At 39.6% G+C, this 27,122-nt stretch overlaps 1 protein-coding gene across 1 annotated transcript in view; it reads left to right on the top strand.

Moving 5' to 3' along the window:
* The window catches only part of csmd1b (CUB and Sushi multiple domains 1b), a 326,361-nt gene that overhangs the window by 260,651 nt on the left and 38,588 nt on the right, over positions 1–27,122 (top strand). Inside the window, exons 39-53 of the mRNA XM_078284417.1 lie at positions 675–793; positions 1,394–1,463; positions 2,971–3,087; positions 3,598–3,807; positions 5,393–5,581; positions 7,001–7,178; positions 11,490–11,635; positions 14,212–14,292; positions 16,121–16,234; positions 18,854–18,970; positions 19,260–19,331; positions 20,900–21,046; positions 25,131–25,319; positions 25,894–26,079; positions 26,527–26,724. Of these exons, the coding sequence (XP_078140543.1) occupies positions 675–793; positions 1,394–1,463; positions 2,971–3,087; positions 3,598–3,807; positions 5,393–5,581; positions 7,001–7,178; positions 11,490–11,635; positions 14,212–14,292; positions 16,121–16,234; positions 18,854–18,970; positions 19,260–19,331; positions 20,900–21,046; positions 25,131–25,319; positions 25,894–26,079; positions 26,527–26,724 (2,133 nt within the window). The remainder of the gene's footprint in view (positions 1–674; positions 794–1,393; positions 1,464–2,970; positions 3,088–3,597; positions 3,808–5,392; positions 5,582–7,000; positions 7,179–11,489; positions 11,636–14,211; positions 14,293–16,120; positions 16,235–18,853; positions 18,971–19,259; positions 19,332–20,899; positions 21,047–25,130; positions 25,320–25,893; positions 26,080–26,526; positions 26,725–27,122) is intronic.

Genomic DNA, 27,122 nt, shown 5'->3' with positions numbered 1-27,122 from the left:
ATTGGTTGCTGTCAAACTTATTAAAGATGCTTTTAACCTCTATTGCTTTGGGAATACACAACCAAAGTCATTATGTTACCTTCACATATTTGTAAGCACATTTCAGAGACCCCTGTCACCACTGGAGATGTGCAAGCTGCTGTATTGTATTAACTATCAAATCATGGAAAAACTCTTGAGTATTAGGAAAGAAAATATTAGGAACACCTCCAAATACTTTAATTTGCTTGCAGATGCTCTTATCCAATGAGATTTAATGGGTTTTTTCATGGGGTGGCAAGTCAAGAGCAAGATCAGGTACAAGTAGAGGGGGACGATAGAGGAGAGGTGGAGGTAAAGCTTTCCTCAAAAAGTGTCCAGGTACTGTCCATGGTAGGGAGTGATTCATGAGTCCAGACTGTGGTGGGAAGTCTGGAGTAGAAAAAAGAGGCGGGGGAAGAATTTGCTGTTGTTCATTATGATCAGTGTTATTTAGTTGCTTATAATAATATTTTGATTTTGATTAAACTGTTTATAACAACATTAGTTTAGATGTCTATAATGGGAATAACTAATAACTCTCATCATCTGTCCAAAGCCCATGATTGGAGCTAATGGCAAAGCACACAACAATACAAGTAAATAGAGTGCATAATGATAATGCTTTATTTCATCTTGTTTTGTTTTTATTATAGCGGTTGGTCTGACCACCTGTCCAGAGCCAATGATCCCAGCCAATGGTATTAAAACGGGAGACAGATATATGGTCAATGAGGTGGTAGCATTCACCTGTGAACCTGGCTACACGCTACAGGTAATTAACGCAGACAGGCAGACACATTTGTTCATATACGTACATACTGTAGATGTACATAGTCAGTTAACAATTGGCCTTCAGCTGTGGGCCGGAGTGTATACTGTACAGTGGTAGCCATTGTAGAAGTCCCCTTCATGCAATTATCCTGAATCTATCCCGCATTGATGCTTCAAGAAATTATTTCTCAAATGCACAGTAGAACTAAATCAGTACATTGTGACACAAAACTCTAGTGTCTCTCAACCAACTAGTCACCTTGTACCTGCCGACAGCTGAAAAGAGCATCAACAATTAGCACGCATTCAGCAAAAAGTGGAACTTCTACAATGGCTGCATCTGTACACACACAGAGAAATTATTTTCCAGATAACACACACACATAATTCATTGTCAAGTCTTCAGATCACAAGTAAAAATCAAATTCCATGTCTTTAGAATCCAAGTCCAAGTCAAGTCCCAAAGACTTTTTCCTCCATTCTTTTCTGTAGTATTTCCATAAATAAAGCCAAAAAACAACACAAACTTTATTTTTGAAAATATATAGTTCCTTACAGTATCTGTTCTCTTTACCCTAACATCCTGTAATATCACTTTCAGGGCCATTCTCACATTTCCTGTATGCCTGGAACAGTGCGTCGATGGAACTACCCGCCTCCTCTTTGTATAGGTAACACACAAGCACACACACACACACACACACACATACACTTATGTGAAGCGCTGTGAGTACTTAGAAAAGCGCTATATAAATGTAATCAATTATTATTATTATTACACACACACACACACACACACACACACAGGCACACCTTGCTTTGTAGGCTAGATCCTGTTATGAATAAGCTGTCTAATGGAATAAATGACACATAGACACATCTGCACAGCTACTGCAGATGTGAGGTTCACATTGATCTTTTAGGCTAGCATGACACTAGCACTCCAGTAGCACAACAAGGTCATGGTTTTATGGGCCTAACAGTTATTTGTAAAACTACTGTCTTCATGATCTTTTATCTCTAAGTTGGCAAAATTGTATTTTGTCTGGATATGTTACAACAATTGACACCCACCTGACATTCACCCCAGCCTTAGTATGAAAAGAAATCATATCTTACTACTGGTGGATGAAAACCTTGTGTCTCCAAGCAAGCTTGCAGACATGAAGAAAAGCATTCTTATTTCCCAGTTGACGCCCATGTGTTTAAAATTGTTTTGAATGGCTCTTATGTGCCTTAAGGTGATGGAGCTTTCTTCTTAAAGGGCCATGTCTTTCAGATAAAGTAATAAAGACACTAAAATTGTAGGCTTTCACAAAACAATAGTTCCATTATGAAAAGAGTGGATCTCATCTTCCCAGCTAGAAGTTGGAGAGTCAAGGTTTGTCAATAAGTCACAGTTTTTGATTTCTGAATTTGGCCTTGTCAGTTGCCAAAGTAACAGTCCCATGATTTAATTTGGCAGCTGAATATTCTTCAAAATAACACTGTTTTAACACTGTAATACTTCACTGGGTAAATGAATGAGGAATTTTAGCATTTCTTAAGAATGACTGAATACCTAAGTTGAATGTTATCAGATTGGGATCCGATTTGTGGAAGTAAACAACTTCTAGACTGACATGGGGTCAGTGATCTACAGGATCAGTATGCCTGCTTGGTCCAAATATAATTCTGTTCCCAGTGCTGGACCCAAGGTTGCCCAATTTCTGCAATGGTGTCAAGGAACCTTGATTACATTGATGTTTGTGTTTAGACCTGAATTATTTAGTCTTTGGTGAAAACTTGCCATGGCTCTGAGATGCCAATTCCAGTTAAACTCAGCCTTGAGATGCCAGACCCATCTAAACTCAGCCCTGCCATTACCCCCCTCAGTATGTGTAAAACCCAGTGTTTCCTACATTTTTTTGTAGCAGTGGTGGTAGGGAGTGGTTTTGGATTTGATTCGACATCCATTCCTGTTTTGATCCTAACTGTGGTTCTAGTGGATGTTGCAGTGCTAAAATGATATATGTCATTATACATTTTACCAGAGATTTTTAATTTTTCCTGCGTTAGTAATCTTCTTTCTGCGGTGGTCCACCACTGATGAATAAACATAGAGGATTAAGTGATGGTCTCTATATTGCTGATGTGTTGCCTGTGTTAACAATGTGTCTCCTGTGCCTGTGTTGTCAGCTCGTTGCGGTGGAGTGTTGTCTGAAATGAGTGGTGTCATCCTTAGTCCTGGTTTCCCTGGCAACTACCCCGGCAACCTGGACTGCACCTGGCAACTCACCCTGCCAACTGGATATGGTAAGTATTATGGAATGGAGGAGCATTCCTAAAAAGGACATGTCACTTTCAGTACATCTGTTAGTGTAGTTTGGGACAACACAGACCTTGTGTTTCTTTTTAACAAAAAATGTGTAGCATCAACACACTGAAAGCTTCACCACATGTTTAACTGAAGGCTAACACAGTGTGTGTTATTCCCTGACTGCACTAACTGACACAGTTTGTGTTTGTGTGTGCATGCCATGCATGTGTCTGTGTTCATTTCCAGTTTATTTAGATACGATACAATACGATACGATATATGATACGATATGATATATGGTATGATATGATATGATATGATATGATATGATATGATATGATATGACATCTCCCACAGATTTTAAGCCAAATATACCACATAAAATTAAAGATATGTCTAGATTCCTTTTGGGCCTAACCATCACTTTATCATTACTTTATTCTTATACATTTTTATTATGCATAGCCTATTGTGTTAGAACATAATATTATGTGTGTGTATTCTAGGAGCCCATATCCAGTTCCAGAACTTCTCCTCAGAGGACAACCATGACTTCCTGGAAGTGAGGGCGGGACCACAGCACAGCTCGGCTCTCATTGGACAGTTTACTGGCTCCCAGATCCCGCCCCCTCTGCTAAGCACCACCCACTTGACAATCATTCACTTCTACAGTGACCATTCAGAAAACAGGCCGGGGTTCAAATTGACCTATCAGGGTGAGTTTACAGGTGAAATTACCCAATTAGGGTTTGTTTATTTTGGCTAATGACTATGGATAGAAAATGGTGCAAACCCTGAGATATCACTCCAGGTTCAAAGCCTCCTTATTCTCCTTGAAACTCATACAGTGGATACTCAGAGAACAGACCTGGATTTAAATTGATGGAACAGGGTGAGTCTATAATTTAGTTCTCCAAGCTCTAGCTAGGATCCCAAGGAAACAATGAAATGGGCCCTCAAAAAATTCTGAAGAAATTGGTATCCAAAACTAATGGCTATATTACACCTAAGCCACCACACCAAAGTCTTCCCAACTTCAAGAAATGAAGGGTAGGATGAATAAAATATTTATACCAGGAGGTTTTGAGCTTCCCTGGCATGCTAAAGACTTAAAAATTGGACCTCATGGCTTTCTTGTCATCATTAAAAGAGATGGATTGTTGGTAAGCCTCTGTGATGGAGTGGCATCCTGTCCAGCAGGCTTTACTTGTAGACCTAAGCTGCTTCACATCAAAGACACAAGAGATGCACTCTGGCCAGCATGACTAAAACAAGGCTTCCTTACACACACACACACACACACACACACACACACACACAAAAATGAAGCCACATGCATTTGTATATAAAAACAAACCCATATGTATAAACTCTTCATATATACAGTATATATAAAGTGTGTGTGTGTGTTTTCGTTCAAAAATTACATTTATTCCATTAAAAAAAAGACTCTCCCTCTCCCATATTGACTGCTGGCATGAAAGTTAAGCACATTATCACCGTAAGACATTTGCTTATTTACAGTTCATTTTTGACGACAGAATCATTTATGTGTCTCAAATATTGCCTGATGAATTTCAGGTAGCATTTTTTTTTCCAAAATGGATATATAGTGTCTTAGAATGAAACCCTTCATATATATATAGAGTGGGAGAGGGGGAGGAAGAGAGAAGGAAACAGATAAAGATGGAGAGAGAGAGAGAGGGGGGAAAAGAGTGAGAAGGAAAGAGAAGATGGAGAAGACAGCGCGGTGGCACTGGTGGCAGTCGAGGTTCTCCGCTAAATAGACCTTTGATGCTGACATTTCCACAAGCAAGTGCTGTCATGTCATGCATACATGTGAGGAGAGATAGAGAGAGAAGGAAGGAAAGAAGCCGAGGGAGCAACAGGGACTGAAAGAGAGCGAGACACAGATTGAGGAATGCATGATGAAACACGAGAAGGCAGTTCATTGCAAGACCAGTGTTTAATCCACAAGTGCTATATTGCTTAATATATATAGATATTCTATTCTATACAAGATATTGTGTCTGTCTGTGTATGACCATCTGCCTGTCTGTCTAGTTAGCCAGAGAGCAGCTTATTTGATTTTAATTTTTTTTTTTTTTAATTCCCATTTTATTTGAATATCTGTTTATGTTTTTAGTTGTTTGGTTTCGAGTTTGTTTTGATTATTTTGATTTTCTCTTTCTCCTGTTTTATTTTCCTGCATAAATGAAGCTTTTAAGATCAAAGTAAACCTGAAAGTAAATTGGAGTATTTCAACCTGTGCAGTCATCTCCCTCCATCTCTGTCTTTCAGCCTATCAACTTCAAAACTGCCAGGACCCCTCCCCCTTTCCCAACGGTGACATCATCAACACTGACTACAGCGCTGGCCAATCAATAACCTTTCAGTGCTACGCTGGTTACATTTTGATTGGACATCCAGTGTTAACGTGCCAGCATGGGACCAACCGGAAGTGGAATCACCCGTTTCCACGCTGTGAGGGTAAGAGTCTACCTAGCAATCAATCAGCCAATTAAAAGCAGGATCAGATGTCCCATATGACCAATTACATTGAGTGAGATTTTGTTTAGTTTAGGTTCGCTTCATTACTTTTTGTTTTGTTTCATTAACAGCTGAAATCGGCTTCATGCATATATCTGACCAGTCTGGCTGGTGTGTGTGAACAGTTTGTTGTGTACAGTTGTTTGAAGTGCTTCATCTATCAGGAATATGAATGTCAGGCCTGTTTGCTTTTATTAAAATATAAAATATAAAATAGAAACAGACGTTGACGTTAAGTTTCTCACTACTCTCAGATGAAAACCTTGTCTTAAAGTAAACTCACTGTTGCCAACTTGTCACGAAATATAGCAACTATTAAGAGCCTCCTCATGACTTTATTTCTAGAAAGCAACTAGCGACAAATCTAACAACTTTTTTTTGACCATTGGAACAAATGTTAATGTGTGGACTCCCAAAATAATTTGCAGCAAATCTGTACAGCTGGATGCCTATTTACACTACTTGCTTGTCTAATCCAAAGAGGTCTGGTGGTCACAGCACTTCCCACACAGCGAAGCCTCTGCTGAGAGCGGGGAGTCGGGAACTGAAGCAAATGTATTCATATGCAAAGTAGCGACTTCTAGTGACTCTTTGAGAAGCCAGTAGCTACTTTCCTTGGAAGAGAGTCAGGAATGAAGAAAATAATTCAGATATTTGTTTCTGACATCAATGTATTTTTGAAATTTTAGAATGTGTTTTGAGTGGGTTCATGGTCTGTAGGGTCATGAAAATGAAGCTGTAAACGAACTGTACAATTTGGTTCATAGTGTGAGAAGAGTTAAAGTTGAGTTGAGTGTATGTAGCAAGCCCTCAGCCTCATCCACGCATGGACGATTTACATGTTATATTTTAGGCATTTAGCAAATGCTGTTATGCCGATTGACCTGCTGTCAGCTTCAACTGAAAATGTTTCACCAATATTACAAGCAGCCAAAACTGTGGAAGACAATGAAAGTGGAATAAGTAAGAAACGTACCTTTGTCACCTGAATTATTTATGTATCATCAGCCTAAGCAATACTACTATTAGTACTATTACTACTACAATTACTACTACTACTAATACACATTCCACATATTCTACAGTTAAAGCAAAAGAACAGCTGGTGCAAAGGTTTCAGCGAGCTGCGTTTCCCTGCTGGACTCGTTCTGCAGGTGTTCTGTCATCGGGTTATGCTCTCATCATCACTTCTGTCCTCCATGCGCCTCTTCTCTCCTGATGCTTGCAGTTTTAATGTGGCAGGCGAAAGTGATCTATTTACATTTCTAAACCATAATGATAGATAGATAGATAGATAGATAGATAGATAGATAGATAGATAGACAGACTGATAATTTTATTCCTCTTTGCTCTCTACAGCTCCTTGTGGCTATAATGTTACGGCTGACAACGGGACAATCTATTCACCTCAGTACCCCAATGAATACCCCAACTCCCAGGATTGCAGCTGGCTCATCACTGTTCCCCATGGACATGGAGTCTATATCAACTTTACCTTATTGCAGACAGAGCCTGTCACTGATTACATCGCTGTCTGGTAAGTCTGGGTGCACTCACACACACACGTACATGCACACACACACACGTATACACACACAGGTGCATAAGATTCTTTTCAATGTTACCCTTTATCCTGGAACTGATTGCATCACCGCCTGGTAAGTCTGGGATGTACTTATACACTTTCTCTTCCCTGCACACTAAAAGATGGTGGAGCTGTATCAACTTTTATACCTCTTTTTTTATTCTCTCTCTCTCTCTCTCTCTCTCACACACACAAACACACACACACACACTTGTCTATAACAGGGTGTATATCAACTTATGTGTCAATTATGTATGTTTCTATCATACAGGGAGACACACACACATACACACACACACACACACACAAACACATACTCATCAGCAGATGGCATGGCTGATAGAGCCCAGCTACACAGAGATCACAGTACCATACACTCCTAATACACACACACACACACACACATACATACTCTGTGCCACGCATACACACACTCTCCTGCAGTAATAATGGGATTCAGTGTGGAGGTAGGATTGTAATACAGGGAGTGTGAGTGTAATGCATTTACAATGGGGCCACTGACCAATTCAATCTAGCTCGCTTCCATGGCCGTTCGCAGACTTGGAGAGAGCTGGGGAACTCTGGCAGTAATGATGAGATTCAGTGGGGAGTGGGAAATGTAATGAAGGGAGTGGTGGAGCTTGATTCGCAAATCCAACGGGACTCGACTGGATCTGACAGGTTTGGGTTGGGTCAAGATAAATTTCTCACTTCATGGCTTGAGTTTGCATCCTTTTTACTTTTCAGAATAATACTGAAAAGTAAAATTTTTTGAAAAAAAATATTAGACGCAAGTTGGGGTTGGACTCATGAAAAGCCATCACAGCTTGGGCTTGGTTTGGGTTAGGAAAGAAATGTTTGGTGTTTGGGTGAGGTCAGGCTTGAATTTTCAGGCTCAAGAGTCAAGCTCTAGGGAGTGAGCAGTTGAAATGCAGGCAGTGGGAAAGTAATACATTTACAATGGCCCACTGCTCCTTTTCAATCTCACCCGCTACCAGGGCCACGGATATAGCTGTGGAGAGTCAACAGGCTCAGTACAAAGTTATTTTGCAGTTGCAAATTGATTCTGGTGATACATGTGTTTTTGACACATTTTTGGAGGAGAAAAATATGAAATTTCTTATAGATTGCATAGGTACCACAACATGTCTGTAATATGAGATTAGTGCATTCACAATGGACCTCTTGCACTGCTCAGTCGAGCTGCTGTACATCTCAGGCTCATGAACATACTGGGGAGTCACTGGAGGCTCAGAATGAAGACAGGGATACTTAGGGGTATGAGTTGTCTGGTTTTCATATATCTGAATGGTCATTAAAGATAAAACTTTGATTTAATCTTTGGATTTGATTTGATGATTGGATTTATTTCATGTTCTGTCTAATAAATATATTACTAATTACTTCAAGATCATAAACACAAGATTAAATTCACATTAGTAACTGTCATTGCAAATATTTTCAATGAAAGACTTTTCTTTTATTGCACTACAGAAAGCTGTAGTTGTGCACCTCAGTGATTTCAGCACAGGTAGAACATCCGTAATTGCCTTCCAGTTGTTGTCAGTCAGATCAAAGGTCCTCGCATCACTGACTTTAGCCACCTTTCCTTTTGACAGACATGCACTCACTGCTCGTCTTTACTCCTTAAATCCTATCGAATACAGAGTTCTGTGGTGTATGGCAGCATTGTTTTTGAGCAAGTTTTGTTCCTCTTACCTTCTTTTGAGTGCCCTTGACTGAATGTACTAATTAGCAGAATGTGTTTCATCCAGGCTCTTGGGAATGAGCTTTTTGGGTGGGAGGTGGGAGCAGTTGGGAGGTGGGATAGGCTTACACTGAATTAATGGGCTACACCTTATTCAAATTATGAACACAGGCTCTCTGAAACTTTTTAGGATGGAATTTTCAGTTAGAATGTTTTTAATTATGTGCATCAGCAATGAAATCTTAATAGCATAGGGTAACAGACGTTGCCTCATTGAACTCATAAGAGCATGCGATTGTGACCGCTGCATTTGTCCTGAATTAGGCCTCTGACTGTTCCCGTCTGTTTGGAAGTTTGCATTCAAGTGGAGAGGAGAGAGGAGGAGACGCAACATGCCCTGTGTGAGCTGTTGGGTTAATATGAGGTTGATTTGGGGCATAATTTTCATTCAATACACAACTTGTAATGGTTAACGTGAAGAGTTTCATCCCAAAATGAGACATGCTGCAACTGAAAAAGCTGACCTTTGCTCTTACAAAATGATTACTGTTGTGAAAATAAAATTACCTAAGGAAAGTTAAGACATCAACAGCAAAAAAAACAAAAAAAACAATCAATCCCAGTTAGATGATTTTATGCTGTGTGACAGTATAAACAACTATCTTTGCATGCTAACAGTTTGCATGTAAAGTAATTTGATCGAGTTTGAATTGATAATCCAGTCACGGTTCATGTAGCCTCATCATAGGCAGTGTTTATTCAAAATGGACATAATGTATTGAAAAGAAAACCTTCACTTATTGTGTGCTGTGTCATTTTAGCAAATGTTTTCATAGGTTTTGGCCAGGAATTAGAATTTAAAAACCAAACAAAAACCTAAACTAAAAAAATGCAGGTATTGCAACCATGAAAGAACTTGAAAATGCTCATTCCTAATAAATTGGTGAGCAAATGTATTTTTCAAGCTTTATTTCCATAGCAAAGGCAGAAGGCATACTTGCCCTGGCTCATTCACACTTACAGACTTGAATACCTGGGGGAATATCTCATTCACTTTGCCTGACTACATTTTTTCAGCTGGTGTTGAGATTCAAATCAGCAGCCTTTTGCTCTGGAGTTCATATCTCTAGCCTTGAAGCTACTGACTATTAAATGGGTTTCACAATAATAGCACATTCTGATTTCATTGAGGACAATGAGCCAAGTCCAAGTTTTGTATGTCAAATAGTGAAGTGCTGATGGATTGCTACATTTTTCAGAAATAATGTTACACACACAGGCCCCAAAATACACGTTTTGATTAATTAAATCGCCATATGTGATTTTGGACTGAAGGAAATATTGCCAATGGGTTTCTATATTTTTCATGAAGCAAAAATAGACTCAGAATGTTCTAAATTCATGTTTTGATTAAAATGACCCACATTGCACATTTTGATTCATCAAATGAGCTCCAACACCTTCAGAAGACCTTGAATTATTGAGGAGCCTAGAGAGCCCAGGCACTCTTCATGAATAAAAATTTTAAAACCCTTGTTTAATCCAATGGCTTGTTCATTAAAACGCCTAAAATTGGCCATTTAGAAACTTTTTAAAAATGTAACCGTTCAACAACATTAAATATTTAATGAGTAAAGTTAAGCCTTTAATCCAAGGGCTTTGTTCATTGAACTGGTTAGAAATAAAAAAAATAAACAAACAAAAAAACCCCACAAAAACTACAATGGTTTTAAAACCCTGTAAATGAACAAGCTTGTAAACTTAATAGCTTTTTAACTCTATTAGCAAAGGCTGTTTTTGGTCTCTCTTCTTCTCTGTGATTCAATCCAGTTAGTAAAAGCAAAATTGTTAATTCATAACATGCATCTTGAAAGTTCATAGAGGTCCCAATCCCTGACGCATTAACTGGGCAGGTCTACACTTTCCCAAATCCAATTTTGCTTTCACTGTGATCTGATGAGCCAGACCACATCCTCATAGAAGTCGCAAAGTGTAACTAGAGTCATGTACTTTTCATGAAGTGTTAATTTCTCCTGAAATGCTCCTGTCAAATATCATTTTATTCTCAAAAATATGAAAAAACATAATATTTCTGGGATATTATCTATCCCTACATTCTTGCATCCTTCTAGAGATCAAAGCTATGGAAAATACTAGTTAAATAAAGCATTTTGAATTCTTATATCATACCTCATCAGTGATATGTGCTTTTCCGAGGCTGTATAAGAAGAGGTAATTTAACACTACCACAGAAAAACACATATCACTGTCAAGATACAGTATGATACAAGATCAAGAAAGACTTTTGAACTTGTCATAATTTTGCAGTGTAGAGGTAGTGTGTTGATGAGGAAATCTGAAAAACAATTAACACTACATCATATAACTATATCTGTCTGTCCACTACTATCTGCCTCTCTGTTTCTCTCTGTCCATCTGTCTCTAGCAGTGGTTCAGATGTTCGCAGTCTTCACGGCATTAAAATCAGCCTGTTTTTCTACCCCTCTTTCTCTCTCTCTCTCTCTCTCTCTCTTCCTCTCTCGCTTCCCCTCTAGGGACGGCCCAGATGCGTCCAGTCCTCAACTGGGAGTCTTCAGTGGCAACACAGCGTTAGAATCAGCCTACAGTGCCAGCCCAAAAGTCCTGATCCGCTTTCATTCTGACTTCTCAACCGGAGGGTTCTTCATACTCAACTTCCATGGTACAGACACACACTCTCACACACACGCTTCTTTTGTTTCTTATGCATGTTTCTTATGAGAGATACTGTATATAGTATATATACACACTCATATGTGAGTGTGTAAATATTTTGTTTATACACACAGACACCTATATAGATAGTCACACACACACACAGACACAGGCAGACGCACTTCTATTTCTCAACTGGAGGGTTCTTTATACCATAAATACCATATTTCCACTGTGGACATACACACACACAACACACACACACAGCAAATGTTCCGGTGTCAGACATTGAATTACAGTTCTATTTGCGGGGCTTTGGGGAGATCTCAATGGAACGGCGTCCATATACTTCTTTTTTAGAGAAGTCTGATTCACAGTCATAGCAGGGAAACGCTACTACACACATACAGACACTATAACATGGGATTCTCAGCGACGGATGGGGAAACGTAAGCCTCATGAAGATGTGAAAAGAAAAGCCCTCCTGATCGAAATGTCGATGTCATGAATTAAAGATTGCTCAGGAGGGTTTTTCCAAACCGTATTTCCTCTACCATTATAACAATCATAAAATCGATGTCCTGTAAAAAAAAACCTCTTGTATCTATAAAGTCAGCTTTTTCAATAATTGAGAAAAATAGGATTTTCTCCCCCACTGACATCCATGCAAATCGTGAAATTTTATAGCGCATTGTCAGTGGTTGGTTTTGAATCATATTTCTCTAAACACTGTGTGCGTGTCCATAACAATGGTGGGGGAAACACCGTCTTAACAGGGACATTAAAACAAGACCTTTCACATCTAAATGTCGATTTCATGGATTAAATCTCTCCAGGAGATGTTTTCCAAATAGTGTGCAATGGGGCTACTTATCCTGAAAAAAAACATCCATACCGACATCGATTCAAATACTTCAATTTCAATGCTGGTTCTACTTTTGTGAATACCTTTCTTTGTTGAATCTGCCTTTGTAAGTTGAATTAGACCTCGCCCAATTGATTTCCTCAGTAGACAATTCCATACAGAATAAGAAAACTTTAGATCTTGATGTAGGAATTGACCATTTTGAAGCTTCTCGATACCCTTCAGTACCTTTTGATGCCTTATAATTAATGCCAATACCACAAATCATTATAGTACTGATGGATAGTGCTTTACAACACCCAGTCCTAGTGTGGCCTCTGAGTGGGTATTAGTGTGTCCACAGCCATTGAATAAGTCTATTGAATGCAAGGTCACTCAGTCGAGAAGAATATTTGGGAGAAACACTAGTGTGTGTGTTTTTTTTCCACTCTTTTCTCTATTACTCCAAACTTCCTATTCTTAAGGAGAATAAATGAACCCATACAGGTCTGAATAGGTCTAACTGATGCGCTTTCAGCTGTTTTCTACCCCACCAAGAAACATTTTGCAACAAATCACTGTGCATTTTTCTCTAAAAGCCCAAAGACCTCATTCTGAGGGCAAACACTCAAACTATCCAAGTCTCTGTATTCATTTAGAAGTTGAGGGTTTAATTGAAAAGCCACCAGACTCTATCAGTTTCTTAAGGTCAGAATATGTTTTTGTTTGTGGAACCAGTGGAACATTACTAGAAAATAGGAGAGATCGTACACACTTGGAAACATTTGTCTCTCATTTTTTTCACTGTGGTAGAAAAACTGATATGTTTTCCTCAGTATGCAGGCAGAGAAAATAGAAAAATGGCTATCTATTTAAAATGGATAAAGCCATGATGCTGTTTTGTTGTTTGTTTATTCAAGTGAGGACCAACTCAATTCTTTGAGTGTGAATTTACGTTTAATGTCCTTGCTCAAATGCAGAGATGAGCACTGTTGTTGCTGGGGAACTAAACCACATTTAGTGTTCCTTTCTACCCACAAGGCCACCCTGACAGAAACAGCACCATATGTGCTATATATTTTCTTCAATTTGTTCTGCAAATGTTTTAGCTTGTTTTTATTTTTTTGTTAGATTATTGTGTTATAGTGCCAGGACTGTACGTACTGTTCTCTCCTACATTTTCAACCAGCCAGTTGCAGATCCTCATGCCACCCGCAGCCATAGATAGGGTTTATTCAAGTTGGACTATGGGGTTTTTGCTGCTGCCCCCATCTCTAGAACTAAGAAGTGCTGGTTGCAAACATAATAATATCCTCTATAACATTGCCAAGCTACAAGCACAGCTGCCCCCTGAAGAACTGCCCAACTTTAAAATAATAAAGATCACACATCACACTCACTGTCCCATTCTCAGGATGGATGCTCAGTCCAACCTGGCCATTGCACCTGTTGTTTTTGAGATGCTTATAAACACTTTGTTCAGTTTCAGGAATGGACAGTGATGCAGAGTCTTTGTTCTCCGGTTTCTAGTTTTAAATTCACACACATTGATTGAACTATCTAAGATGAAAAGAATAACAATGTGATTTGTGCCTCGTAACAATTGTCTGTCTCGCAAAATGCCCCATCCTCCTTTGTGAAGATAATACATCCATTTTGTGGATTGTGTTGCATTTTACTGTGTATTTTACAATTGGATTCTAATGTGACTTATTAAGATTTTTTTCCCCTCTCCCCAGCCTACCGTCTGAAGAAATGCCCTCCTCCCCCTGCTGTGGAGAACGCAGAGATGATCTATGAAGATGAAGACTTCCAGATCGGTAATAATCCTGACTTATGATATGACCCAATGATATAGCACATCATAATAGACATTAGATAGTATACGGTGTAGAGAGAGACAAGAAAGATGAGAGAGAAGGTGCCATGACGTTACAAATGTGAGTCAGTTTAAAACCTATGAAGTACATTTTATTCATTTTAGGCCACAAAGACACCTGGGGGTATTCCAGAAAGTAGGAATGCCTAATTAGTCAGACTGTGAGAAAAATTGCCTATATCTTGACGTTTTGGATTGGAATCTATATAATTAAATCTGAATATTAGGTTAGTCATGTATATTGCTAAATACTATTTTTTTTTTAAAAGAATCTGTAACTCTACTCTGCAGAATACCTAGAAAAACTCTAGTCTTTAAAAGCTGAATGCACAGAAGTGCATCATCAAACAATCTGCAATACGTCTAACTTTTTAATTTGTTTTATTTGTTCATCTATAATAGTTACATCTTGGCACTACATGTGTTAAAGATGTGTTAATAGCAGCACAATGCCTACATAATATATTGTGTTGAAATGTAACACCAAATGTGTGTCGTCCCGAGCTACACGTGTTGAAAACGACACATCCATTTTGGCTGAAATAATCTGCTGTCAAGTTCTCCATTTCCCCCTGGCTCTGCTTTATGTGATTTGCTCAAAGCATCTTACTCTTAGCTTTGGTGACCTTTCAGATCAACAGGAGCTATAACATTGAAAAATAGGCATTTCATAAAGCCACAGCAAAATCAGTTTACCCAGCCAGTGGTATGCAGAGCCTAGTCGCTTCTGGCAAAGTATATCAGAAAACTTGCATCTTGAAAAAGTCAGCTTTTCACAAATTCAGAAAAGTTGGTTGATTTTTTTCTTTTTTCCATTTGCACCCTCGTATTTTTGACCCTTTTCAAATACATTATCATTGCTTTTACGGGCAATATTTTTACAGAACACTGACAAAATACGACAGATATCTTGTACATGATTATACAACAGTAGTGTATTGATTTACCAAGATGATGACACATTGTTGCCACACTAACCACACCAAAGCAGCACCAGGGCTGCATTCAGTTTGCAACATCAAAGGTATGGAGCCATTCGCTGTGACAGAGTAAGGACCAATTTAGGAGAACTAGTTTTGGCTCATCATACCTCCAAGTCTCACAAGCATTCAGAATATTTGAGGGTTGGTAAATTTTACATTCTCAACAGCTGCCAGAAGGGAGCTCCCTAGGGACAGCACTAGCTTTGTTATTGGTCAGTCTCACAGCCAATTATACAATCTTTGACCAAGCTCAAGGACAGGTGGGATTTGCTTGTTTGTCACATTAAACTTTGTGGTCTAGTATGGGGAAAACAATTACCTTATGCATTTTGCAGTACACATACAAACATGTATTACGTGAGAGACAAGGTGTAAAAAGTGTTGAAGAATTTAAAACTTTTGAAGGAGAGGCACCTCTGTGAGAACTCGCAGACTGCATCCCTCCCAGGCAATGTTTTAAGCAAGCGTGACATCTCACTGACAGGTGGTAAATCACCACCCCTTTTCAGCTGGCAAGCCTGTCAAACTTCCTAAGTCTTTCAAAATGGAGTGAGAGAAAAGCTGGGATTGAGCCCAGAAGCAGCATGTTAACCATTTTGGAGCAGCTGTCTACTTACAAATTAACAAATAAACATATTAAATGTAACTATTGCTATGATTGAGTGAGGAATTGAGTCAGGAATTTTGTTTGCACAGACGTCATGAAGGAACAGTGCTGAAGTGCTCATTAAATGGATGATGATGATGATGACGTTAATAGAGATGTCACTGCTTTCTGTCTATTAGGTGATGTTGTGAAGTATCGCTGTTTCCCTGGGTACACGCTGGTCGGAAAGGCGGAGCTTATCTGTAAACTCAACTCCCACTTGCTTTTTGAAAACCCACCCCCATCCTGTCAAGGTAAGGCAACAGTAAATCAGACTTCACTCAAGTTTAAAACTTTGTGTGTAGTGAGTAGATGTGTGTTGTCCCATCCTCATAATTCCAGGAAGTGTTTTTATGGGTCACCATCACTTGCTTTAGCTTTGGAAATTTAGTTTAAAAGTCCCATATCGTGGAAAACAGGATTTCCCTTGCCTCTTTGATTATAAAGGAGTTGGATGTGCTATCTAAACATTGTGAAAGTATCAAAACGCACGGTCGCCAACTAAATCCACACAATCCATATTAGAAAACCGAGCCTCTAAATGAGCAGTTTGGACTTCCGTAACTTTGTGGCGTCACAAAGGTTCGCTCATTGTCATTTTTGTAAGAAATTATAGACTAACAAAGTGTTTTTTTCAAAGCGGTTGAGTGGTTGAGCGGTTGTCATTGTCTATTTACCGGAGAGTTTTCCCTGCCTGACGCTGCCAGGCTGTGGTCTCAGGTTTCACTCTTGAAACGGTTAGCGAATCAATTAATATTAACAAGCCTTAAAGGCACAGCAACAGAAACAGCCTGTTCTTGGTAAGGCTCAGAGAGATGCTGGAAAATGAACGTGTAAAAATGGATTGAGAGTGTTTTTGGTACATGACACCACACAAACAGCTTTGAATGGACCTCAAGACATAAAATAAAACACTGGAAAGTGTAGAATATGGGACCTTTAAAGATCATAATTAGACCACATTTACCAACACAAATAGATGCAGGTAGTATTATTTAATCTGTGTCCAGGGTCATGTTTCAGCAAGATATTTTGCTTGAATGCCAATATGCTGGTGACACTAGGTGCCTAGGGCAGCTGTCAGCATCAACTAAATACTTAAAATTTAAATGTAAAGGCATTCAATGTTGTGAGTTGACTGCCCCTGAACTCCTTTGGAGGTGCATTTGTTAAAGAAAAAATCCTCCCTAAAACACTGTAACACTATAAAAAAAAAAAAACAGCTATTGGCGACATACATTGCATTTATGGGTCCATTTTGAGGTTTGATTTATTACTCTAATTAACATGGATATTGTGACTAAGACGTGTGAGACTTACTTTTTCTCAAGTAGAAACTCTTGCTCTCTTGCTGTTCATGCTGTTCTTGCTATCGTTATTGCTCTTCTACACGTAAAAAATCCAGCTAAATACAAACTCAGGTGAGTTCTCTGGAGGTTGTTGAAAGGCTTTCTGGAAAATGTAGACAATCACTAACTGAAGTATAAGTAGACGAGGCAGGTTGAGGGAACATGGCTACACCAAAAAAATAAATCACAACACTTCATCACAAAGTAACCGCTGGAATGCACTGAACATCACAGATTGATGATACATAACAGTGTAAGATTACAGTATCTGAGGGTGGAGTTTCCCTTTAAAAGCTCAATATGTTCCACCTAAGCAAAATATACCTTCTACCTCCTATATAATCTTATATTAAAACCTTATTTTCATATAAACTAATGAAGGGATTTGCCTCACCTGTGTCAATTCAAATTACAGTGGAGTATTTAAAATCATCTTACCTCACTGTCAGATTTTTTTGCAATTACAGCAAGAAAATTTAGATTTTTTTTAGACTGAATACAAAATTAAATCACTGAGACCGGCATTTTTGCTGGCCAGCAGTCCAAGTCTGCAGTGTGCTGAAGTTGAAAAAGTTGGATAAACTATTTTGGTAATAGAAATATTCTTCTTTGTCATTTCTTCAAGAGTCAAGAGTTGTTTTTGAATCTGTTCAATCAGTACTGCAGCTGTTTATCATGGTTGCAGGCATAGGACCCATGAAAGGAGCACCTCAATTTAAGCTAGCAGTGCTAAAACAGCGGTTTGGGAAGTACTAGTGGCTCCTGATATTTCTGTGAGACTATTGAAAACCTGTTTGAAGTGCTCTTTTGATGAACTTGAAATGTTTGTTTTCTTTCACTGCTAAAGCCGAGCCTTAAAGATATGCTCAGCCCTCACCACCGTCTGGAATGAACAACAGAGTGTCCTTTACATTGTAAAGCAGGAGAGAAAGAAGACAGCGCTGTTAGGAGAGGACACGCAGCCGAAGAGCTCCCCCAGACAACTTAGATCTTGGCTCCTTTTGTGTGAAAACTTGTTACGTAAGCAGTCGTCAGACAGAAAGATTGAGAGAGGGCTCCAGTGTGTGCTAGTGCTCAAGGCCATGATAAATGAGCAAGTTTCTAAGGCAAAGATGGGCAATGTTGCCTTCAGCGGGTGAATGTTAACTGCTGCAAAATCTGTGTGCACAACATCTTCGGCTAATAAGGGACAAATGCTTCAGAAGTCCACAGATTCTCTTTGGGTCCGATCATGACCTCCACCCTTCTAGCTGAAAAAGTTCTGCCACTGCAAGCAAGTGGTTTAAAACTCAAACTCCATCAGGCAGAGGGTTGTTTTTGCAGCTGGGTTGGAGGGAGGAAAGTGATTAGTGATGTAGCTAGGGAAGGAGGAACAGGAGGATGGATGGAAGGATGGGGGAGTGAAGTGAAAGTGAAAAGAACAGGGGAAAGAATGTTGCTGGAAGCTACAAATGTACAAAAGAAACCGGGTAGATGTTCTGTGTTTTGATCAATCTGATTGGCTTGTGTCTGTTACCCCTCCAGCCCAGTGCCCAGCCAATGAGGAACGGTCCTCGTCGTCGGGGGTGATACTAAGCCCCGGGTATCCTAGCAACTACCCCAACAGCCAGACATGCTCCTGGCTGCTACGTATGCTGCCAGGTACAGTGTGTGAGGGTGTGTGTGTGTGTGTGTGTGTGTGTGTGTGTGTGTGTGTGTGTCTTTACACTTTTGTGTGTATGTGTAAGGTTGTGTGTGAGGAGGAGGAATTATGTGTGTGTAAGGATGCAAGGATGTGTGCGTATGTGATTGTGTGTGTGTGTGTGTGTGTGTGTGTGTGTGTGTGTGTGCAGGTGTTTTGTATGCACTTTGTGTACGTTTTATTGCATATTGCTACTTTTTGGTCGCTATGCTATATGTGGCTATAAATAATTTTATTCTCGTTTCCCAGGTTACACAATCAATATCTATGTTGAGATGTTCCACAGCGAGAAACAATTTGACGAACTGGAGATTTTTGATGGTACATATATTTCTCTCTCTCTTTCCCTCTCTCTCTCCCACACACACACACATACATACGCACACACACTTTTAATGTTACGGTCTATGAAGTATAGCACGATAGAAAATGGTCCCCCAGAGGCTCCAAGTCCATAAAAACATGTAAATTCCTCCGCACACAGGATCACCTCTGCACTAGTTTCTTGTTGATGCTTCAGTTGCAATTCACTGTGCTTATATACAATTGTATAATGGTAAATTTGTACCTATGCAGAGCTGATTATGTGTTTTGAAATGTACTTTTTCTTATTTTTTAGTTTTTCTTCATTTTTTTATGGACACGAAGAACCTCATTCTAAAATGAAATATCAACGAGCTGAATGTGAAAATGTGACTCTCTCAAATCATTGATTGCACAAAATTTCAAGGAGTAGCTAATTAATGTCTTCGGTTGATAATATAACAGTTTTACCACTTTTACAGACTCGATCATTTGGACAGTAATTTAGACAGAATGATGGACTTTAGGTAATGATTTTCCACTCAAAATGGCTATACTGCATGTTGGAAATAAAGCCTTCATAAGTTAGTCTGTTAGTCTTAACACAAGTTAAGACTAATAGTATTTTGAGAGGGTATTTGCAGGGTACAGGGTATCAGTTCTTCTCGTTTTAGGTCTGTTAACAGTGGAGACAGCCAAGTATGTAAAAGTCATAACAAACATCATGACAAGCCAACAAGAATACAAATGAGACATTTAAATCTTTTGTTTTTTTACTACCAACCGAATTGAAAGATATGATCTGTATAGGAATTCACAAGCAGGAATGAGCATGTATCCAGCTGATGTGTGTTTCCTGCTTAGTTCTGTCTGTCTGTGTTTATCTTGCCTGGTCCTAACCAGACTCTTTGGACTTTCTTTGATATTACATCATTATAGAGGAGGCAGGTGGTGTTGTGATTGGAGCATTTTCTTTCTGGTTCATCTTGTCATTGTCAAGAGAGAAAATGTCAACAGGTGCAAACGTTGCAGCTGATTCAATTTATAAAAGTTTATGTAGACTGTGTGGGCAGAACTTGAAAATAAATGGGACTGTGCAACATCTAAAAGAATCTTTTTAAAAGTAACCCTCAGTAGGCAATCTGTTTGGCTTTCAAAACAAGGCCAAGCTGTCTGCTGCTTGCTCCAAATGATGGGCATCAATATTTACATTGTTGTTGTACATCAGGTAAATTCTGTGTGCGTAGCAACTTAATGATGCTGCCTACACTCGGTTAAGTGAAGGTATCTGGTAACCAATAAAATTAATTCCGATTGGAGCACATTGTTCATATTCGCATGTTCAGCACCATGTCACGTTTCTAGACCGTCACCTTCCAGCTACGGCTCGCTACGGTCTCGCTTGCTAGGTTAATGTTTATCTGGAAGATTGTAAGAATATTGAAAGTTCTTTAGTAATATTTGTCACACATATGAAGCAAGTAATCTTTGTCTAATTTTATCCTAGCTACACACTTACACACATAAGTACTTACACACAAACACACACGCAGCAGTTCTGACGTCCTATTGGCTTGTTTCTGTAGGATCTTCAGGACAGAGCCCCCTGTTGGTCGCTCTGAGCGGTAACCACTCGTCTCAACTAAACTTCACATCTAAAACAAACCAGCTGTATCTACGATGGTCCACTGACCACGCAACCAACAAGAGAGGATTCAAGATACGATATACAGGTATACATCTGTCTATTATTCTCTATCTTTCTGTCTGCCTGTTTGTCAGTCTACAATCATCCACTGAATATGTTACCATTAAGAGAGGATTCAAAATCTGATATGCAGGTATCAGCTATTCTGTTTATCTGTGTATCTGTCTGTCTACATTGGCCTAACAACGGCACTGCTAAGGGCTTCAAGATACGATGCATGTGTCTGCCTGCCTGCTGCTTGTCACTTGCTTTCTCTTTCTCTCTTTTAAATTCAAATTCAGCATGAAATTTAAATATGCTCTATTTGCATGACGGGGAAGAAACCTATAACATAGGTGTTGGTTTTGGAGGCAAACAAGGGGACTAGTTCCCCACAATATCAGTGCCAACTGTATGAGTTATTTCAGCTTTCACAAGCAGGGATTCTTATCCACCCTGCTATTTTGAAGCATCTTGGAGGAGGACTAACATTGGCCAAACTAATCACTAGTCACTAGTCCAAATAACCAACCCCAACCCCTTTCCCCTTGTGAAAATAAATTGATGCATCATCAAGGCTCCATGTACCTGGAACACTTCTAACTGGAAATGTTCTTTTTAGTTTATCAGGTTAATATGAAGAGAGAAAGGAAATTAGAAAGTCTGATTTGTTCATTTGACAATTGGTTTCATATCTTTGCAGTTTCTTGCCAGCACTATGGTATTATCTGTCATCAATACTGGAGAGTATCACCATTTGGCTCGGCCTTGGCTGTTATTTGGCACCGCACGCACTTTACAGACAGCTCACAGAAATACGGAGGTCTATCTGACAGCCTACCTTGATAATACAATCAGTCTTTGGTGTGTTTGACAGTCATTTCGACTGGGCTTGTGGCATTGCGAACAAAATCTCAAATGGTGGCCCCAGCTTATCAGACATTTAACATCACAGAGACACTGAAACATTGTCATGTTTTTGTGTTCTAACCATAGGCCTTGCTAAATTTGAACTGTGCGGTTTTTCGACTGGCCCTCAATCATGGGTTTTATGCAGTGAAGTGACCATCATCCCCAGTCATAGAAAATACAATCTCTTGCTTACAATGGCACTCAAGTTGATCCTGTTTGGGCTTGTGACAGAAGCGAGTCAGAAGGTCTTTCTGCTGGCTCTCTATATCCAGTTTCTGCTGTAAAAATATGTTTGGTGTCTGTTGGTTTGTAGGGTTATTTATAGCAGATTATTTATTTATTGTATATATCTATATTATGTCATATAGTGATACCTGCATACTGCATACTGTTTCTGTCTTGTTGCTGTGTGGATGAACCAATGAGTATATTTGTTAATTGCTTGTAACCTGAATATGTTATATTACTTTGCCAGCTCATTGAACATGAATGCTTTTTGCATTGTGTGTGTGTGTGTGTGTGTGTGTGTGTGTGTGTGCGTGTGTGTGTGTGTGTGTGCGTGTGTGTGTGTGTGTGTGACTTTCTGTCGCCTAGTGCTCACAGCTTGGATTGTAACACTCACTGCTGCGTTTTTTTCCTTATCATTCTTTACATTCTCCATGTTTGCCGCAGCAGTGAAATAACCTTGGTGCCACTATTCTTAATTGTAACACGTTCATTTATCCACTGACCTTTCCAAAGGCAAAGATAGCCTCGCTGCTTCAGTAGTGGCTTCATGTTCCACTTTCAAATTGCTCTCTCTCTCTCTCTCTCTCTCTCTCTCTCTCTCTCTCTCTCCCTATATATCTGTATGTTATCTCTGTTTAACCCATTTAATCCCACCGGTCAAAATCCCACCTTCCGTTTAGTGTTGAGTCTTTGTTTTCTGGAACTTTCACTTCCATTTAGGAGTCATGTGCACTGGTGTGTCCATTCTGGAAAATTAGCTCTGGCAATTGGCCATGTCAATTCCGAGTATCAACATATGTGAGAACAAAGCTATTACTTTTCCAGATCAAGTATGTGTGGCTTTCGCATTTAAAGTGCACCACATAAGCTGATCCAAACAAACACCAATCACATTCAGCACTTCAAACAAGGCGGTCCATTTAAGCTGCCAGCTCTTCATTCATCCAGTTCCTACTTGCCATGCTGTTGTTGACTGCAGCGGCGTCGTTAGGCCTGGGCGTCCGAGGCTACAGCCCCGAATGTTTTATGAATAGTCCCGGATATAAAAAAAAAATATTTTTTTTTTACAAAAATAAGAATAATAAAAAAATAGCCCCGGATCTATTCATCTGTCATTCCAATCATGCATTAAAGCCCTCGAAAATAATATGATATTGTTGATCAAACACGCAAGTACGTTTTGGGTCCTCTGTGTGTCATTCAAGCAGCAGATCTACTTCACACTACTTGGCACGCGCGCATTTTGTGTGAGCGTGAGAGAGAGAAAGAGAGAGAGAGAGAGCGCACCGGTTACAGGGCTTGTCATTGTTGGCATCTGGTGGTAGCTAGCTAGCTAATTCACTAAGGCAAGACTTGAAGACTATGGATATAAGAAGCTTTTTCCAAAAGAAAAAGGATGAAGGCAACGAGGCGCAGGCGAGGCTAGAGGAGGTGGAGCTTCATCAACGTCAAGGCTTATTTTTTCTTAGGGTTTTACTCCTGCTGCTGAAAATAAAAATAATAACAAAGTTAAATGAGAACTCAGATTGCACTCATTTTGTTTATTTTGATTTCATGTTGTGAAAGCCAGCCTACGCACCTGACTGGAACCTTTTGGTAGAGCACAGTGTCTCACATCTTATATTCATTTTACTCTGAAATAACTCGAAAATGGTGCAATTATCAGGTGAAAATCTAAAGATTTCTGGGCTGGGCTAAGCCCCCAATGTTTCAAGATCCTAACAACGCCTCTGGTTGACTGGTTGTGCTGCTTTCTCCCGCCACCACCCAGTCTCCTCCTGGTCTGGTTCCTTATTAATCATGTACTTGTGATGGTAAGTTTCTGTAGGCTTGTCCCTTGAATTATGTATTCTCCATATCTCAGTGATATGTGTCTGCTGGGTTCTGCTCTATAAACCCTGGAGGGGTTTGATTCGCTCCCCGCTGAATCTTTAGCATGCTGCTTGGATTCATACAGGGAGCAGAACCTGTACCGCCAAATACAACTGTGTAACCACTGGTACAATAATGGTTTTACCTTCATGATGAGAGTGTTCCTGACTGAATTGAACCGATGCCAAAATAAACCAACTCCTCAGCATCCCAGGGGAAGACATTTTTGTTTGTAGCTGTCAGGGATGGTTTAAAAATATGACAAAATAGCTATCCCTCCCAGCACACGGGGGATAAATAGGCAAAAATCAGAGATAATTAGCAAATTGAGTCTCTTACCTCAGAGGAAAAATATCATGGCAAAGGTGGCAATGACAGAATGAGCCCTATTTCAAGTCTGCCAGTCTGTCTGGGGGAGCAGTTGCTGTTTGTGTGAATGGAAAGGTTGAACATGATTAGTGTCTGTAATCATAAAATCTATGCCTTTTTGCTTCACACAGGTAATCCAACCAATAGTTTATCCTGTTTTTCTCAAAGATATCTCATTACTATTACAGTTACTTTACCTTGTTATCAGATTATTGTAATATAGTTTTTTTCTCAAGTGATTGACTCATTTCTGCAAACTAAGGTCCATGTTCTCAAAACAGTTAACGTAGACATCTAAAAAAAAACAAAAGGATTGTGGATCTTTCTGATATACATATTTTACCATTAGTATTCCTGTGTGGATATAGCTGAAGATATGATCTAATCAGTAGAAGACATGTGTGTAGTTTTGATGTCAGTGTTTGGTTTCTATAAAGATCTTATCTGAAGAAAAAGCAGCACTTCATGCTGCAGTGGAATTGGACTGTTTTGATACGAACCTGTTTTGATAGCTATGTTAACCATTTTGAGAGCATGAACCTTAGTTTGGAGAAATATGTCAAATCAATTGAAAAAAAACTATAAGATATAATATAATCTGTGGCTCCCCAACCCATGACAACTAGAAGCTCATAGTAAATGAAGAAATTTTAGAATACTAGTTTGATGGAGTTTGCTGTGAACGGTGAACGCAGAGTAACACTTCTGTCAATTTGTTTCTCTCTCTCTCTCTCTCTCTCTCTCTCCAGCTGCCTACTGCAGCATTAACGATCCCCCGGTGAATGGGGGCGTGGTCAACCGAACTAAACTCCGTCCAGGTAGCAGACTACAGTTCTATTGTAACCGTGGTTACCGCCTGGTAGGCTCTAGCAATGCCACCTGCCGGCTCCACCTCAACGGCCTTTACCAGTGGGATATACCTGCCCCTTTATGTCAAGGTAGAAATACACACACACACACACAAGCTTGCTCTCTCCTGTTCTGTTTCCTTCATGTTTGAAAAACAACACTTCTTAGCCTCCTCTTGTTGGTTTGTACACACTGGTGTCAATGGGAAGTTTTCAGTGTCAGTGGAGCTGCTCAGTGGCCAACAGTGCAATATTGTGGTTGTACTGGGCAGCTCCCAGGAGTGAAGGGGCATAATTGTACGCTGCCCTACAAAGCTAAAGGGCAGTAACTGCGTAAGAGCAAGACAAGAGTGAAACTGAGAAAACCATTATATTCATCGTCACTATCTCCTGTCCTGACAAAAGTATTCTTGGTACACAAGTGGATGATATATATTGTTTAGTAGCACCTATGGGTCGAATTTTTGTTAAAAGGAAATCTAAACTTGAGTCACGACATTTGATCTTTTAAAAACACAAAAAATAGTTACTGCTGTTTGCCTTTGGAAGGCAGTATGGGTATGCAGAAGGCAGTCAACATTCCCTGGATAAGTAATGATTCTAAAAGTTGACATGAGGTTTGAGAGAAATTCCCCTTCAACGCCTTTCTCTTTCTGATTGGCAGCTATCTCTTGCGGGATCCCTCAGTCACCAAGCAACGGCAGCTTCCATGGTTACCAGTATACTGTTGGTAGCCAGGTGACCTACCACTGTAACCATGGTTACCACCTGGACCCTGGCGTTGCCATGACAGCGGTGTGTTTGGAGGAGGGCAGCTGGAGTAATGCTGCCACGCCCCCCAGATGTCTACGTAAGTTTACATACCATAGTCATGTTTTTTGCCCATTACTATAATTACAAGGCAGTAAAGCCCCTGTCCATAAGAGTGTGACTTATACATAGAAAAAATCATAATCCACAGTGTCCATTTTACTTCGGTATTTACCAATTTAAACAAACCTTTTACAGCCTCAGAATACACATTTAGCTGTTGCATACTGTCTCAATGACCAAAGAAAGGTTGATTGATTCTGGGTTTAGGGATGAACTCTTATTCAAGTAAGAATTACACAGGAACTTGGAACTGTCCTTATTTTCATAAAACGAGATTGGGTTGCCATACAAATGACACATTCTTAAAGTGAAGATAGTCATTCCTCTTTTGCTTTTATCAGTGTAGGAATGATATAGGAACCAAATGTAGTTGTGAGTTGGCCAGGGAACATTCTATTTTACTTTATTTAATTTTATCTTCCAGCGGTCCACTGCCCGAGCATTGAGGGTGTGCTGTCAGATCACATGACCTACCGCCTGCTCTCTGGTTGGCTGGGGGAGTTTGGCTCGATTGTGATGTTGGAATGCTCAGCAGGGTTCTATTTGGGGGCGGGGCATCGAACACTGCGTTGCCTTGCCAACGGGACTTGGGAGGGGTCTGAGGACCCGGCAACATGCAAGAGTAAGTATTAATGCACACACACGCCCAATATATTTACGTCACAGCCCTCCACTCCACCTACCAGAAACAAAAAACACAACAACCACTGCAATATTTTTCACCAAATTTAATTTGCTCAGCATTTAAAATGTTTACAAGATCACTAACCATCTGACCCCTTCCCCTCTGAAAGAGATTATAAAGCTCCACTCTGACATTGTGTATTGTAAACTTATTCACCTCACGCAGGATGAAATTTAGCTTCATCTATATGTGATTCTTGTTAAATTGAGATGACATATACATGCACACACACACACACACACATGCACACATGGATATATGACAGGTCAGAGGAGACTCTGTACAAATATACTGTATGTTAGCATCATTTTAATGAAGTGCTTCAGGCGGTATTG

This window comes from Centroberyx gerrardi, chromosome 1 (assembly GCF_048128805.1).
Source record: "Centroberyx gerrardi isolate f3 chromosome 1, fCenGer3.hap1.cur.20231027, whole genome shotgun sequence".
In the NCBI taxonomy this organism is placed as follows: Eukaryota; Metazoa; Chordata; class Actinopteri; order Beryciformes; family Berycidae; genus Centroberyx; species Centroberyx gerrardi.
This window is presented reverse-complemented; position numbering and strand designations above follow the sequence as displayed.